The sequence below is a fragment of the Anomaloglossus baeobatrachus genome, chromosome 2, assembly GCF_048569485.1.
Source record: "Anomaloglossus baeobatrachus isolate aAnoBae1 chromosome 2, aAnoBae1.hap1, whole genome shotgun sequence".
NCBI lineage: Eukaryota > Metazoa > Chordata > Amphibia > Anura > Aromobatidae > Anomaloglossus > Anomaloglossus baeobatrachus.
The window spans coordinates 258,352,961-258,370,444 of NC_134354.1; the positions used below are offsets into that span (position 1 = coordinate 258,352,961).

A 17,484-nucleotide genomic window follows, 5' to 3' on the forward strand; every position below is an offset into this window, starting at 1 on the left:
CATCATGGTGGCCATCATTCTACTGAAAAAAATTAGTGCACCATGTGCTTCGAGGATGTGACCCTAGTCATAGTGACCAAAGGACCTGAGACAACAATTGGTTATGGCTGCCCCGTCATGGTAAACCATAAGCACCATTGACTCCATTGACAATTGGTGTTAATGGTTGTAATATTAATTATGCTGTTCTCATGTCAATCATTTGTGACATTATGTAAGATGTCTATACTATATAGTCATGTAACACTTCTATAGTCCATGTTGAAAAGAAATTCAGGACCAATACAGTAATGTCCATAGCAGTATTTATTCTTCCATATTCCATCTGAACACGTTTTGTGCTGCTTCTATCAGGTGTTATCTGCAGTGTTACAACCAGAAATGATCCATGTAACATTGGCCATATTTTGATTCCAAATTACTGGTCTTTTCCTTCTTTTACCTCAATGTTTAGAAACTTAGAGCAAGGAGTTATTTAAGCCATGGCGGCAAAGCCAACCTGGTTATTTCCAAAATCATAAACAGAATAGTACTGCCGAAGAAAGATATCGCCCAGAATCCAAAGAGGTTGGCCGTTTCTAGAAGGCAGGTATGTGGACTCAAATCCAACTTCACAGTATCCGTTAATCTGTAACATACAAGGAGAGGTGATGCTTCCACAGTGATAGTTACATGTTATGTTAACACATTAATAACTGAAATACATAATTAGGACAAATAGATACATTATTTGCCTGTTAAGGGGGGATTTTATGATACCTGTAAGATGTATCCGGAAGGAGGTATAGAAAACTGGACTCCACTGATAGTAAAACTGATTGCTGGCAGACTCTGTACATTGTTGCAGTTTACATAATACTGTGCAGAAAAAAGTAAAGTATGAGGCCAATAATTTTAGTTTTTGCATCGAGCGACATGTTTGCGTCTGCATATTTGACAAGTTGAAGAAGTAGTATGGCTGTATAGGCAAATGTCTCCTATAATAATGATTCCCTGTTTGTAGAGATCTAGTTTACCAGTCATGAGAAATCTAGTATAGAACCTATATGTTAATAAGATTGGAGGTACACTGGGGCATGGTAATGCACTTTAAAGAACCAGTACAAGTGCATTGACACGCCCCCAGTGCACTTCCAGATGGATTTCTGTATGACTTTTACACTAGATTTCTCATGACACACATAAGATCTTTCCAAAAACAGGCGTCGTTTTCATTGTAGAAAAAGTGCCTAAACAGCCATGCTGACAGATTCCTTTCAAGAAACATAGAAGAATTATTACCTCTCCATTTTGTCCTTGCTGGGCACCAATATATTGTAATAGGTCGCCAAGATATTGTTGTGGGATGGTAAGAAGAGGCGTTCCTGTATCCACAATGCCTTGGCATCCCTGGCTGCACCAACCACTTGCTTGCCCATTAACAGAGAACCTGGAGTAAAGAGATTAAAAGGTCAAATTATAAGACCATCATAAATATAAGGTGTTATATAAGGACTGCAGTTATAAAAAAAACAAACCATGTTTCTTGACATAGACAAAAAGACTGATGGCACTCCCAAATTGCAGTCTGAACAGGTGCAAAACTGAGCATATAATATAAAAAAAAAGACAGTTGCACTCTGAAATGCTAAAGCATGCAAACAATGAATGCCAGAATATAGATATGCATTACTGCTTAAGGAAATCTAGGAAAAATTGAGATATGTAGCATACAAAAATGGCCATTTTCGATATCTTCCCAGTAGCCATGTCAAGGCATATCTAGTAACTGGGAACCTATGTTCTACTGGAAACCTATGTTTCTTGACATAATCAGTTTATGTCTGTATGGTAACATAACATCTGAAAACAATATATAAAATTTAAAGTAGAAAATTTCAACTATATCTCTGTCAAACAAATGATATGATACAAACAAATGATAATGTACAAAATATGTAAGAAGGAGCCCATGGAACCTTCAGGATTTGAAGCGTTTGTGTAGAAGAATTGGCCAAAATCACACCTGAGCAATGCATGCAAATAGTTTCTCCATTCAGGAGGCATCTTGAAGTTGTCATTACCAACAAAGGCTTTTGCAAGGAGTAGTAAATAAATTTCAGTAACTGTTACTGTTTCACTACTTTTTCCCTGTGTCATTTCTTATTAATACACCACTAAATTTATGGAGATCAGTGGTTCGATTTCCTTGTCTGTGTAGATTGGAAGGGCTGTTACCGACATTTGGTGAGAAATTCATGTCATTAGCACCTTTTCAAATATATTTACTTAGAAAATTGGTGAAGTGTTGAATACTTATACATAGAATGGTATAGTTGGAAGGGACCTCAAGGGCCATCGGGTCCAACCCCCTGCGAGTGCAGGTACTTATTTTACCCGCTGTATATATAAAAACATAGAGACATACTATATATGACTTATATACACAAAAAAATGTTTCTGAAGTTTATATTCTATTCAACCATTTATTTATGGTGATTAAATTACCATGATATCAGCATAAACTGATATATGTATTTGTGTGTGTAACAACTAAAACCTTTTTGCATTAATGTAATACTTAGCTATGACACATTTCGTACAATACTCACTCATCAATAGCAATCTGCCAGTAAATCTGTTCAGTCACTGGAGCCCAAATGATCTGACCGGAATACAGGCTGCTGTCCACTCCCCCAAAGATAACTTCCCCAGATTGCCTAGGAAAAGAGAGCACACATTATGTTCTGCATGTTCTTGCTTTAAATTCTATTTAACCAAATATTTTCCTAAAGTGAAAACACTGATGTTTCCATTCACTGTTTTTCTATAATCTCATTTTTAATTCTTTTGCAAATTATAGATGTGTTTGGCTCTTACATAAACACATTTTGGAAGACTCAATAAGTGGATCCTCTTAGTTTTAAGGTATTATTTTCTTAAAGGTATTCTCTGAAAATGAGCTAAAATGGTGTCCCTGATATAATTCAAACTACAGCCCATCCTATTCAAAAGTCAGCACGGGATGCAAACTGAAGACATACAGCTTTCACAACCTTTGGGTTAACTGCCAAGAGCTGTTTCACTCATACCTCAGTCATCCAGGAGCATGGCTGTCATAAGTGAAGAAATATATGTCTACCTCACTGAGCACAATGGGGTGCCACCTTCATCATTCTCAATGTTTATTTGTTTCGCAGTTGAACACAATTAGTCTTCATGCACTGCCATAAAGCTAACAAACTGATGGAGGAGGAGGAGGATGAAGCTGGAGATCTTAGCACAACATGGATTAAAACATATTTCTTCACATTTCGCAGCCATGCTCCTGACTGCTGATTGGGAATGTGTGATACAGCTGTTGTCAGTTAAGAAACACATCTCGGAATCTGTATGTCTTCAGTCTGCAGCCCATCTTGACATATAAGTAGGATGGGCTGCAGTTTGAATTATACACTGTGTGCAGAATTATTAGGCAAATGAGTATTTTGATCACATAATGCTTTTTATACATTTTGTCCTTCTCCAAGCTGTATAGGCTTGAGAGCCAACCACCAATTAAGTAAATCAGGTGATGCGCATCACTGTAATGAGGAGGGGTGGGGTGTACTGACATCAACACCCTATATAAGATGTGCTTAATTATTAGGCAACTTTCTTTCCTTTGGCAAAATGGGTCAGAAGAGAGATTTGACGGGCTCTGAAAAGTACAAAATTGTGAAATGTCTTGCAGAGGGATGCAGCAGTCTTGAAATTGCCAAACTTTTAAAGCTAAGAGGTTCGCAAGAAGCTTGTTGGGCAAAAAAGGTGCAAAATAACTGCCCATGAATTGAGGAATATCAAGCGTGAAGCTGCCAAGATGTGTTTCGCCACTAGTTTGGCCATATTTCAGAGCTGCAACGTTACTGGAGTATCAAAAAGCACAATGTGTGCCATACTCAGGGACATGGCCAAGGTAAGGAAGGCTGAAAAAGACTACCTTTGAACAAGAAAAATAAGATAAAACGTCAAGACTGGGCCAAGAAATTTGTTAAGACTGATTTTTCAAAGGGTTTATGGACTGATGAAATGAGAGTGACTCTTGATGGGCCAGATGGATGGGCCACAGGCTGGATCAGTAAAGGGCAGAGAGCTCCACTCCGACTCAGACGCCAGCAAGGTGGAGGTGGGGTACTGGTATGGGCTGGTATCATCAAAGTTGAACTTGTGGGACCTTTTCGGGTTGAGGATGGAGTGAAGCTCAACTCCTAGACCTACTGCCAGTTTCTGGAAGACAACTTCTTCAAGCAGTACAGTACAGGAAGAAGTTGGCATCGTTCAATAAAAACATGATTTTCATGCAGGACAATGGTCCATCACATGCTAGCCAGTAAAGGTCTAAAAGATGAAAAAATAATGACATGGCTCCCTTGTTCACCTGATCTGAACCCCATAGAGAACCTGTGGTCCCCCCAAAAATGTAAAATCTACAGGGAGGGAAAACAGTACACCTCTCGGAACAGTGTCTGGGAGTCTGTGGTGGCTGCTGCACGCAATGTTGATCGTAAACAGATCAAGCAACTGACAGAATCTATGGATGGTAGGCTGTTTAGTGTCATCATAAAGAAAGGTGGCTATATTGGTCACTAATTTTGAGGATTTTGTTTTTGCATGTCATAAATGTTTATTTCTAAATTTTGTGCAGTTATATTGGTTTACCTGGTGAAAATAAACAAGTGAGATGGGAATATATTTGGTTTTTAAGTTGCCTAATAATTCTGTACAGTAATAGTTACCTGCACAAACAGATATCCTACTAAGATAGCCAAATCTAAAAAAAAAAACACTCCAACTCCCAAAAATATTAAGCTTTGATATTTATGAGTCTTTTGGGTTGATTGAGAACATAGCTGTTGATCAATAATAAAAACAAATACTCTAAAATACAACTTGCCTAATAATTTTGCACACGGTGTATTAGGGACTTCCTTTTACCCCATTCTAAAAGAACCACTTTAGGATTTGTCATTTATTTGAAGTGACAGACAATTACTTCATTGTGTCAGATAATGTATGTATATTTAACCCTTTTAATCAGATCTGGGTTTTCTGTGTTTATGCATGTGCCCTGATAAATTAATTTTTTGATGAGTTTCTAATGTCACCAATATTGACAAGAAAATAAGGCTAACCTAGAACTCAATAAAAATGATCACTTATCAATATCTGATTTGCGGGTGTCCATGACCACCATAGTGTACAGAGTTAAGCGGGCTTTACACGCTGCGACATCGCTAGCCGATGCTAGCGATGTCGAGCGTGATAGCACCCGCCCCCATCGTACGACCGATATGTGGTGATCGCTGCCTTAGAGAACATTATTGCTACGGCAGCATCACACGCACATACCTGCTCTGTGACGTTGCTGTGACTGGCGAACCGGCGTCACAGCGACGTCACTAAGCGGCCGCCCAATCAAAGCGGAGGGGCAGAGATGAGCGGGACGAACATCCCGCCCACCTCCTTTCCTCATTGCTGGCAGGGCGCAGGTAAGGAGAGGTTCCTCGTTCCTGCGGTGTCACACATAGCGATGTGTGCTGCCGCAGGAACGAGGAACAACATCGTTTTTGCAGCAGCAACGATAATTGGGAAGAGGGGGGCATGTCACCGATTAGCGATTTTGAACATTTTTGCGATGATTCAAAATCGCTAATAGGTGTCACACGCAACAACATCGCTGACCCCAACAAGATCGCTTTAGCGATCTCGTAGCGTGTAAAGCCATCTTTAGAATAGCATGGCTCTGTATAGGGGCCACTCTTAGATAGTGCAGCTCAGCTCCCATTCACTTCAATAGGAACTGAGATGCAGAGAGCCAACTCTATATACTCTGTACATCCAATCACAGTGGGAGCTGAAAACAGGTGATCATTGGGGATGCTGGGGGTCAGACCCCACAAATGTGATGATGATGACCTATCCTAAAGATAGGTCTTCAATTCATAAGTCATGGACATCCTAAAAAGGCTCATGTAAAATAGTCATACATGCTTACAATGTAGTCCTTTTGCTTGTCCATGAGACAACTCCGCTATGATGTGCAGTAGACCTTTAGTGGGGGCACCATACAGCTTATCTCTATCAGGAGAAGTCCCTAATATAAAGAGGCCAGGTAAGTCTCTTTTTGAGGTTTCTTCCAGTTTGATCTGCCTGCACTAGAGCCCTTCTACTTCTAACAAGTAGCATTCATATGTGCAGAGCTCCATAATGTGGCTGCTGACTTGGGTAAGGAATTTCTCTATACAGGTTACAAGACAAAAGGTGGGCACAAGGAGATGATAGTTGCTTAATAGGTAAGGAGAAAGGGGCCAACTTGGGAAGATCATCAAAATTGGGAACCTGATATTAATACGGAGTTGGAAGACCATTTAACATGACAAGAATGACAAAATGTAATTGTGAAGATTGTTTTTTTTGTTGCTAGTGCTCACCCGGTGAGATAGAAGCTGAACACTGGTTGTGGAATAAGATTTTGTTGTATTAGCCCCTGCACGCCAGTTGTAGCTCCTCCGGCAGACATTGATTGGTAGGCCATTCCAAAAATCCCATCAAACTTGGCATAATAAAAGAAGCTGCTGGGCTCCGTGACACTCAGACCAATTTCCTGATTTTGGATAGACAGACCTTGTACCTACAAGATACAATAAATAAAAGCTGATTCCTCCATAAAGTGTCTTATTTTCCAGTGATGTCACTTACTTGACTGCTTGTTGTAGGTTTGATCTAATCACTGTTTTATCAGCAGGAGATTATCAATAGAAGACTAGGAAACCTGCTGCCATGGAGTCCTCTATATTCATAAGCTCTGTATGACTCATTCCCACAACTAATAGGCAGCTTTCTGGCTATGCACAGTGAACACTTAAAGATGTCAGTCACTGGTGTAGACAAGCTTATACAGAGAATACAGTAATTTCATCAAAACTACAGCAAATAGCCAAGTAACGGATACATCGCTGGAATTAGGGTCTCTGGCCCTACATCATGCTGCTTATAGATGAGGTATCAAAACCCTGGTGACAGAGTCCCTTTAAATACTGTTAACTCCTCAGGCACAGTTATAACATATTTCTTTTTACTGGCTACACTATTAAGCACTGGACGCTCGGGTTTAATTGTTCTTCATTTCTTGCAAAATATCACTATGATAAAAGTCAAAATGTTGGTGTTGTTTTCTGTCTAAGAAGTATTCTGTCATATATATTGGATGAATACAAGATATTGATCTAGGATTGGTCATCATGAATTCTGATGGACATCATAAGTGTAGTGCTTTACTCCAAAACGTTGGGTTGGAATTTTCACCCCCTTCCACGTACACTTGTCTATCTTTCGACTGGAATGTCGTCCATACTTTAATACGTATATCCATAAGAATCCATTGGATGCTGGGTTCCATATGAATGAATGCACAGAGCCATGTAAGTGAGGCACCCCACGGGCCGAGGTTTCTTTTATTCATCACCGGGCCGGTGATGAAGGTGGGTCTTCGGGGGATGTCACTGCGGCCTGGCCCGGTTTCGTGGCCCCAAGGTGTCCACAAAAGGGAGATGTGAATGATGGAAGGGGGAGATGGTGGGGGTAGTTGTCTCGTGACGCCACCTGTGGTATGGGATGACACAAGGACGACACAGGGGCTGCGGTTCAAAGTTTTCTTTACTCAATGCAACTGTCGTCACCAGTGCCAGTTTCCACTATGATGGGCTCCAGCCGATCCCGAATAGTTCAAAGGTCACCACCGGTGTTCCCACTGTGTGTCCTTCCTGGTAGGGGGTCCCTCCACTCCCGTGTCTGGTATGTGGAATGAGCCGCGAGTGCTTCCTGCACACTCCGCGGACCCTGGGATTCCCCTGCGCTGTGGAGAACCCAGGCTGAGCTTCCTACTCCAAGCCTTGGGCCCCGCAGAGATCCCAGAAGTTAAAAGGTAGTTGCTTTGGACCAAGGTCCCGATTTGTCTCCTTACCCTGAGCTGTGCCTGGGGTTGACTGACTATGTGAGAAGATGCTCCTTCCTTTCCCCCAAGTGGTGCCCGCCCAACAGGTGGTTGTCCTAGTGACCGGGAAGTCCCATGCCTCGTGATGGACACCCCCTGTCTACCCTAGGCCAATCCCAGTGGGAAAGCACCTAACTGTATGTTGTCTGTGAATGTGGTAAACACCAGCGGTTAACCCCTTCCTTACCTGTAATGAGTACTGCACCTTAAGTGAGATGCAATACCTTGTGGCGACTGAAGCCTCAGGGGCACCTACCTCTTTATTCCCTGAGGACCTTCATCTTTTAGACATTTGAGGGGAGCCTATTCTGAAGATTTATGGGAAGTAGACACAGGTGATTTGAATCCCTGGAATGTCTTAATGGCAATATGCACCAAACACAAACCTACCACATAATCATGTTGAGTTCATTGTTTTAGTACTCACAGTGACGGTGTCATAACCTAGCACTCCAGTCATGCTGCCGCTCCCATAGGACATGGCAAACTGTTGGTTATTGGTACTATATGTAGATGACTGCCCCGGATTGAAGAGAGGGTGATTGGCTACATATAAAGAATACAGTCAGTCTAAAAAGTACAACTATATAGATACCACATAAACATAAAACAGAATTATATGAATATAAAACAGAAATATATCAATATTAAATAAATATTTAATATTACATGACAATACATTGCAATTTGTAGAGAATCTGGTATAAGGGTTACACTGATTGTTAAATAAGTCCGTATAGATTGACCTATTTGTTTTACAAAAAAACAATAATTTACTAAATCAAAAATCCCATGGCCAGGACGAAATAATCAGGCGCCATCATGTGCAAATCGGGATGGAAAGTGCATTGGGGCATATGTGGCGCCCCTGACCTGGTCAGGCACCACGGAGTACTGCACCCATACTGGGGGCAGTACAATACAGGTAATCCAGAAGGCTGACCGAGGTGTGACTACACAGGCGCATAGTGATCAGGTCTCACACATGTACCTTTGGGAGGACTCCTGAGAGCTTGCAGGAGGGGGCGTGCCTCCATGTCCACTCAAGGGGTGTGGTAGAGAGCCTGGTTGCTAGGTAGCGTAGGCAGGCACGAGTGGGGAAAGGAAGAAAAGAGGAGTGAGCTGAGTCAGTCAGTGAAGGAGTGTCAAGGGAGTAGCAGTTAGAGTGTGGAGCTCAGACAGAGCAGACGTGCAGGTCCCACAAGTGAGCCGGTTTAGTGTGCAGCTCAGGGAAAGCAGAAGCAGATCCTGGAGCTGTCGCAGTCTAATAGCATCCGTGCAGTGACTACTGACGGGGAAGAACGGTCATCTGGTAGTGCCACCCGAAATCCACCCAAGGCTAAAGAGAGAGCAACGGAGTGGAGAGTAAGAGGACTGCCAGGGAGGAACAAGGCCCAAACGGGTAACAGGTCCCAGTGCAGAGATAGATCCACCTTTCTTCTGCCAAACCTGCCTGAGGGGGCACTTCAAACCCCCAAGACAACACCACAGAGTCCACAGCCACGTAGCAAAGTGAGGGCCCATAGCTCACTGGAGGCAAGCAGCCAGAGTGACCTGGTCCAGGCTACAAGCAAACGGGCCGAAACGAGGGGAGCAGTAACTTCCCTGGGTGACCCCTGTAGGGACTGCAAGTCGGGGTCATCACAAACAACAGAAGGGCTAAGGAAGGCAAGTCAGTAGCCACCCTCACAAGTCAGCCTGAAGGACACCTGGTTCCAGCCTGGTTCATCCCAGCTACGCCCGGGTTACTCACCCTGCCATCAACAGTGAGTAAAACCCCTGAAAGACATCCTGCTTGTGTTGAGTTATTCTGCGCCTTGTGGTTCCACACACCTACACAGGGCCCTGGGGCTTGCCTCACTCTCGGGAGGCCACTACATCCGACTGCACCCACCATCAGCCCCAGGCACCCCCTTAATCTGTAGTGGCGGTCCCCAATGACCGCAATACCGAGAGTGGCGTCCCAACAATCCCAGAAGAAGTTTCCGTACCTGTGACCAGAACCGTCCCATCACGTGGAGTCCCTAAAGGTAATGCACACCGACACAACACCTGTGGGGCTTCACACATACATTTATCATGGCTGCTGTAAGGAATATGCACTTATAGTGTTATGCGTTGCAATTTCTTAAAGAGGACCAACTACCAGTATTTTGCAATATGAGGTAAAGGCAGAGCCATACTGGCACTAGGATGCTGAATCCAGACATACCTGTTGTTGAAAGATCCTATGCTTGGTTGATGAAATATCTGTAATGAAAGTTGCAGAAATGTCCTGCACTTTGATTGACTTGTGCAACATGGGTGGGCCTTTGTGGATTGGGTCCTCGGTGTAAAGTCCTCCTCCAGCTTCCTCTATGATATGGCCCCCTTTTATTTATTTGAATCTCCAGCCGCTCCGCCATTGCTATTGCTTGTGCGCATTGACACAGTGTTTCTGTCTTCATTAAAATGGCGCCAGAGTCCGCACGTGCATGAACCACGATATCCGGCCATTTTATTGAAGACACTATGGGGGAGACTATGAGTGGCAAGGGAGCGTGCGCAGATGTAAAAAAAAAAAATCTGCCATGTGCTGTTGCCTCCCATATGCTTCACTGAAGTGTCTTCAATAAAACAGTGCTGAAGATTTCTGTCCGCGCATGCACAGACTCCGGTGCCATTTTAGTGAAGACAGAATCATTGTGTCAAAGCGCACATGCCACCAAAAGCAATGGCGGTGCGGCACGATATTCAAATAAAAAAAAGGGGGCAAGTAAGAGGATACTGGAGGAGGACTTTACAGAGAGGACCCAATCCACAAAGGTCCGCCCATGTTGCACACATCAATCAAAGTGCAGGGCATTTCTGCAACTTTGATTAAAGATATTTCTGCAACCAAGCATCAGTTCCTTCAGCATCTTACTGTCTGTATGGCACTGCCTTTACCTCATCTCGAAAATCTTGGTGGTTGGTCCTCTTTAAGAACTTGAAAATGCACCCCTCCTTCTTGATGGTCGTGTGCCTCCTGCCTGGAGATCCACCCATGAAAAAGCCCTCTGCAATTTGAGAACACAATGTTTTCCTGTTGGTTCCTACATGTTCAAAGAACACTTTACACGATACTTATACCTTTACTAATAAATGTCACTTACTGCATGCTGGACTTTGACAATATGTAGAAGCGACCCAAAGATTGGAAGAACCAGTATCAAAGGCAACTAAGAAGTTCTGCGGTGGTGTCCCAATGCTGATTTCACCAAAATAATAGTTCTACAAAGAAATACCAATTACACATACTCAAGTAGTGTTCTCATAGTACATATGAACTTTTTTAAACCCTTGTGCTATGCAGTACGTACATTCAGGTACATAGGTTCATACACCACGCCATAGTCGTTTAGACTATTTAGATTGTATTTTATAGCTGGTTCTTTTACATGAGTCTTCATAAAATCCTCCAGGATTCCTTCATCCCTTATTGTTTCCCTTATGGATTTCAGTCTCTTCAATGGGACCCTTAAATCGAAAAGATAAACAGAGGTCATGTTATCCAATTTGATGATATTTTTATTAAAGCAAATCTGTCATCAGGTTTTTCCCACCTACTCTGAGCAGCATATTGTAGAGACAGAGACCCTGATTGCAGTGATGTGTCACTTACTGAGCTGCATGTGTGACGCCCTGGCCTATCAGGTCGTCACAGGGTATTGTGCAATCTGCCCTTCTGTATGATGTCCATCTCCTCCTTGGTTACGGGTCCCTGACCTTTGGTGTTGCTAAGAACAAGCTAATGAAAACCCTAGGAACACTCTGCACCACACCCACCAGACACACCAGTGGACAGCCTGAAGGAATAGGGCTGGCCACTTGGGGGGTTGGTTAAGGGGAGGTCAGGAGTGTTAGGAGACAGTTAGTGTTGAGTGGTGACTCTCAAGTGGAGAGGTCAGGAGCTGGGCTCCTCGTTTACTAGGTGGCAGACGTTGGTCTGGGCCTGGTAGGAGCTGGACCCCGGTCGCAGGGGATTGTGACAAGAGGCACGGACTGTCGAGGAGGACAGCCGGCATCCTTGTGCCATCACCGGGCAGGGGCCAGGGCACGGTGTACGTGGACACCAGGCCAGGAAGTAGCTTCAGGTGTCCTGTTAATTCACCCGACGAGGACGGAGCCTTCAAGATCTGTTCTCCACCCGCTCCAAAATAGGGGTACTAGCGTAACGAGGGCAATAGGACTTTCACACTGCGTAGTTCAGAAAATCCCAAGCGTGAACCCTGACAGCAAGCTCACTCCGTTAGCCATACGGGTGAGCGGGACCCGTTTAGTTTTAGGCTAAAAGGGATCAACTACAGTAAAGAGGTGCCAAAGTCAAGGTCACAGGCTAACAAGCAACACCAATGGGCACGGAATCCAGGCGTGCTCCCTCCCTGCTGCAGTGGCATCAAGAACTTTCGTTTACCACGGTTGTCAGCATTATTAGACTGAGTGTGTACGCAATTAACCCTTACCGGCCCGACGGCACCTCCCGACACCATCACCGAGTCCCGGGCCATCTGTCTCGGACGTACGGGTGGGAACGCCGCTCGTCTGGACAATCGCTGGCGCTCGGGTCCAGTGCTTCTGCTCCTCGGTGGCTCGAGCACGGGGCTGGACCTGGAGATCGAGCAGCGCCTCCTCGCCCACGAGTGAAAAGGGAAGGTTGGTGGTGGGATGTCGGTCGTGACGCCACCCACGGGTTGTGGTGACGGTGGGCACTACCGCTGCTGGTGACAGGGGATCCCGGGAGTGATGGCGGAGAGCAGCTAAGGTGTTGACCCCTCCGTGGGTAGGAGCTGTTGGTCCTGGGGCCCGATTGCGGGGTGGAGGTATAGGCGCAGGTGCAGAGGCCGGATGCGGGGAGACAGCGTGGGCGCGGGTGCAATGTTGCAGGGCAGCGTGGTGCCGGATGGCACTGTTGTACTCACTCAGACACAAAGGACAGAGTCTCTGGTAAACCAAACGGCTGGATGGACGGGGCCCACAGTCGGCTGCGGTGTTCTCACTCTCCCCGGACGGGTTGATGGTGGCTGTTGTTTCCCTGCACCTGTGTATGTGGGGTTGACTCCTATGGCTTCCCACGGGTAGTCTGCTCCCCGGTGTGTACGTGTCAGGAGAGCCCAGTTGCCCGCAGGCGCTGGCCCTTGGATCTCTGGCCCTTGGCAGTGGCTCTTATCCAGACGGGTTGGGCTGTTGCCTTCTAACAGGACTTGGTTGGGAATGAACACCTGAGGTCCAGACCGCAATCAGAGAATTTGACCTTTACGGCAGCCTCCGAGTCTAGTCGGGGTCTGAGTACCCTGCCTTGGTGCTTGGCTTCTGCTCCCCGGTTCGGTACCGGCAGGCCACCGCCCGACCCCGGTCCTACGGTTCCGCTGACCTCCACCAACTTCTGCAGACGGCCACCACCATCTGCCGACCTTGCTGATTGTGCCTGGGCTCAAACCGAGACACACGCAGTTCTTACTCCTCTCACCTCCACACTCAACTCCTCAACTCCACTCAACTCAACTCACTCAACTCAACTCAACTCAACTGACTACTTTTCCCACCGCCAGGCCTGTGAACTCCTCGGTGGGTGGGGCCAACCACCTGGCTCCGCCCCACCTGGTGTGGACATCAGACCCTGGAGGAGGCAACAAGGGTTTTGTTTGACTGGTGACACCTAACCAAGGGAGGGTGTGTGTGTGTGGTATTACTGTACTGTGACCCCTGGGGGTCCAGGGCGTCACACAACACAACCCCCCTACCTGTGGAGGGGTTAAACACCTGGCAGCCCACCCCATCCCCACTGGGTACTCCCAGCCGCAGCAGAGGTACTTTACCCTTACCACACATCACGGGTGGCATCATGAACTTTCCACACTGTCCCCTATACATAGCCCCCCCTTTATTTGAGTGGCCGCACGACCCCCAGGTCCGGACGCCCCTCGAGCCACCGCTGATCTGGATCCGAGCTGCTGACACGGGGGCGTCACACATGCATAGTTTTGATAAAATTACTTTTATTACTATTATTTATGTGTTTATATTACCACCATTTATTGTCAGCTTATTGCCTATGCACAGCGTATACACGCTGTCAACCAGTGGTGTGGGCTGGGTTATGCAGAAGACCTCAGCAGTCAGAGAACTGGTAGATCTGCAGCAGATAAAATAAGCATTTTATTAAAACTGTAGCAAGCAAAGTGACACTTTGTTGAAGTGAATGGGAGCTATGCTGCCACACCTAGGAACTGCCAATACATAATGTACAGAATCATAGCTTTCTACATTGTGTATATCCGAAAAAATCAAAATCTGCAAACAGCTGATCTGATATTAAAGGACTCATCCCATAATCACATTATTTTTCTCAGAGCACATGCATAGCTATGAATATAAACCCTTCACAGATGTAAAACTGGTGTAAATAGATGTACATGTACATTATTATAAGGCCACATTGTTATTTTAGGAATAACTGTTTAAAAATAATCTGTCACCAGGTTTTTGCCACCTAATCTGAGAGAAGCATGATTCTAGCATTGTGTCACTTACTGGGACTTTTGCTGTAGTTTTGATAAAATCTCCATTTTAACAGCAGGAGCTTATCACTATCACTAGAGGACTACTAAACAGGGTGATATATAGTCCTCCATATTAATGAGCCTTGCAAACCCTCCCCACCACTGATTGGCAGCTTTCTGCCTATGCTCAGTGTATACAGAAAGCTGACAATCAGTGGTGTGGGCGGGGTTATACAGAGCTCAGCATTCAGAGAACTGGAAGATCTGTAGCAGAAATCCATTAATTGTATCAAAACTACAACAAAGCAGTCCAGTAAGCGATCACATTACTGGAATTGGGGCTTCTGCCCCTACATAACACTGCTCTCAGAGTGACAAATTCCTTTAAAAGACCTCTAAAAATCCTGGAAAACTCACTTAAAGCTTTTGATATGGGAAATATGATTTTTGAATTTCTTTAAGTGAAATGTGATGCCCCTCTATGAACACCATTTTATACTTCATGTATAGACATGGCGTTAATTCATCATTTACTTTACCCCATAAATTTATTTTTCTTTCAACGAAAAAAAAAGAGGAAAGACACTTTTCCCAAAGTAGTCAAGATTTAAGAAAAGCCCGTAGTAGAGTAGAGTAGATTTCTAACTGCCACAAAATTCTTGGAATGGGTGCATCTTACTCCAGTGTGCTTTCCTGAAGACTGGAGTAGGAAAGGCCAGTCTTGATCAATTAGCCCAAAAGTCAACTGGAATAGTTTGTAATTTTACAATTCTGCTGGTGACTACTGAAAACAGTTGACAAGCAATTTATTAGACAGGACCCTGGATTGGACTATATACTATATATTATACTGGGAAGTGTCAGTTTTTAGTACATCAGATAGTCTACAGTCCCCGGTGTAAGGACAAGTTGTATGCAAGCAATGACCTAGAAATAATGCCTAGAGATCTAAGCTCAGAAACCTGTAGGTGTGTGATTGTCGCTGGGATTTTGATCTCGCATAGGCTTAGTACAAGATAAACTATATGGACATATTGGGACAGATACACGTTACAATTATAAAAGCTTCCTTGACATCCAATTATAAATCCATAGCCATTAATATGGAAGTGGATCTCCCTTTGCAGATGAAACAGCTTCCACTCATCTAGAAAGGCTTTCTACAAGATTTTGGCTTGTGTTGGTGGGAAATTTTGCCCTGTCATCCAGAAGACATTTGTGAGGTCGGACACATATGTTGGAGGACCTGGCACACAATCTCCATTCTAGTTCATGCCAAAAGTGTTGGATGGAGATAAGCCGTCTGCGTGGACCAGTCAAATTCTTCCCTACAAACTCACCCAACCATGGCTTTATAGACCTTGTTTGTGCTGGAACAGAAAAGGCATAGAAAAGGGCCTTCCCTAATCTGTTCTCACAGTTTGTAGCATATTATTATAGAAAATGTCTTGGTATGCTGAAGCATTAAGATTATCCTTCCCTACAGTTGAGGAGCCCAGGTCAACCACTGAAAAACAGCCATAGCTTGATTCCACCTCCACCAAATTTTACATTTAGCACAATACCGTCAGGCTGGAAAGATTATCTTGGATTTCACCATATCTGGACTCATCCATCAGACTTCCAGATACTGAATTATAGTTTGTCACTCCACTGAACACGCTGCCACTGCTCCGGGGACCAGTCACAGCGCGTTTTGTGCCTCTCCATTAACATTGTGTAAGGCTCAGCAATGGAAACTCATGCCATGAAGCTCTTGGCGCACAGTTCCCTTCACTTATAAATGCTTGTAAAAGCAGACTATGGCTGGATGCTTTATTTTAAATGGGTGAAAACTTTGAATAATAATTAATGATTAAGAGTGGTGAACTAATAATAGTATCCATATTATAATAATTAATTAAGTAATGTATTTGTAAAATAACCAAACTTTCTGAAATTCATTTATCTGTTTCCATACTGATATAAAGTATTTTGTCTTCTTTCTGTAAAATGTGCATCATTATTTGACATCTTTTTATTCCCATGCTCACCTTACTTGTGCCTCGGAGAGGTGGAGGAAAAAGCACAAGAGAATGACCAGCTTCATGCTGATGCCTTCAGCTCCACAATGTGTGGGTAAGAGCGTTCACATTCTCCTTTATATAGCGACAAAGACAATCCTGTGATAATAATCTCTCTCCTTCCTCCTCCTTTCTTATCAGTTATTTTCAGGATTTATACCAGATCAAAATTTGTATTATAAAGTCATACAGATAAGAGCCAAGGAAAAACTAAGAAAACCAAACACAGCTTCATAACATAATTTCACTTCGTAACAAGCTTGGAAAAGTTTTAGCAGAATTTTAAGGGGTGATTAGCAGAGATGAGCGGCTCAGTCCCCTGAGGGTAAACTTCAAGTTGAATTGCCACACACTGCGCCAATCATTTAACAGCGACAGTGCCGGCTGGGGGAGGGGGTGCGGGACTGCCCAGTACTCCTCAACCCCCAGCCAGCATTGTCAGTGTGAAAGGGCTAGCGTGGTGCGAGGCACGTGACCACAGTTTAACAATGACAGTGCCAGCCGGAGTCAGAGGGATGTGTGGCGCCCCTGAGGCTTCAGTCGCAACAGGGTACTGCATCTCACCAGAGGTGCGGTACTCATCCCGGGTAAGGAGGAGGTCGGTGCCGGTTCACAACATCCACAACCACATATAAGCCAGTTTCCCTCTCACCGGGACGGGGTTAGGGTAGAGTCATTTAGGATGGTCACCATATTGTCTGGGGCCTCCCATCCACTAGCTCTGTGGCTCGAATGGGCAGGGCGACTGATCAGGGGAGGAGAAGCCACACACACACTCTAAAGAGAAGAAAAATGACCGGGAACCAAATGAGATGCAGGAAAATATGGTCACTGAGGGGAGAGCTAATAGCTCCCTCAGGACCGACGCACATCTCAGGGTGCGAAGCCC

At 44.5% G+C, this 17,484-nt stretch overlaps 1 protein-coding gene across 1 annotated transcript; it reads right to left on the reverse strand.

Annotated features, from left to right (window-relative positions):
- Positions 1 to 288: 288 nt before the first annotated feature.
- LOC142291319 (gastricsin-like) lies at positions 289 to 16,643 on the reverse strand. Its single transcript, XM_075335778.1, has 9 exons — positions 16,566 to 16,643; positions 11,353 to 11,509; positions 11,146 to 11,263; positions 8,439 to 8,557; positions 6,450 to 6,649; positions 2,592 to 2,699; positions 1,282 to 1,429; positions 760 to 858; positions 289 to 628 (listed from the first exon to the last, which is right to left on the reverse strand). Exons 1-9 carry the CDS (start codon positions 16,619 to 16,621, stop codon positions 476 to 478), a joined length of 1,158 nt encoding a protein of 385 aa, XP_075191893.1. The 5' UTR covers positions 16,622 to 16,643; the 3' UTR covers positions 289 to 475.
- Between the last annotated feature and the right edge of the window lie 841 nt (positions 16,644 to 17,484).

Bases quoted from the DNA above. Each gene is read 5' to 3' on its own strand.
- LOC142291319 (XM_075335778.1), bottom strand. From the start codon at position 16,621: ATGAAGCTGGTCATTCTCTTGTGCTTTTTCCTCCACCTCTCCGAGGCA. The intron at 11,264-11,352 runs GTACGTACTGCA...ATTTCTTTGTAG, and splicing joins ATGAACCTATGTACCTGAAT to AACTATTATTTTGGTGAAAT. The intron at 859-1,281 runs GTAATAATTCTT...TTTTCTGCACAG, and splicing joins AGCAAGGACAAAATGGAGAG to TATTATGTAAACTGCAACAA.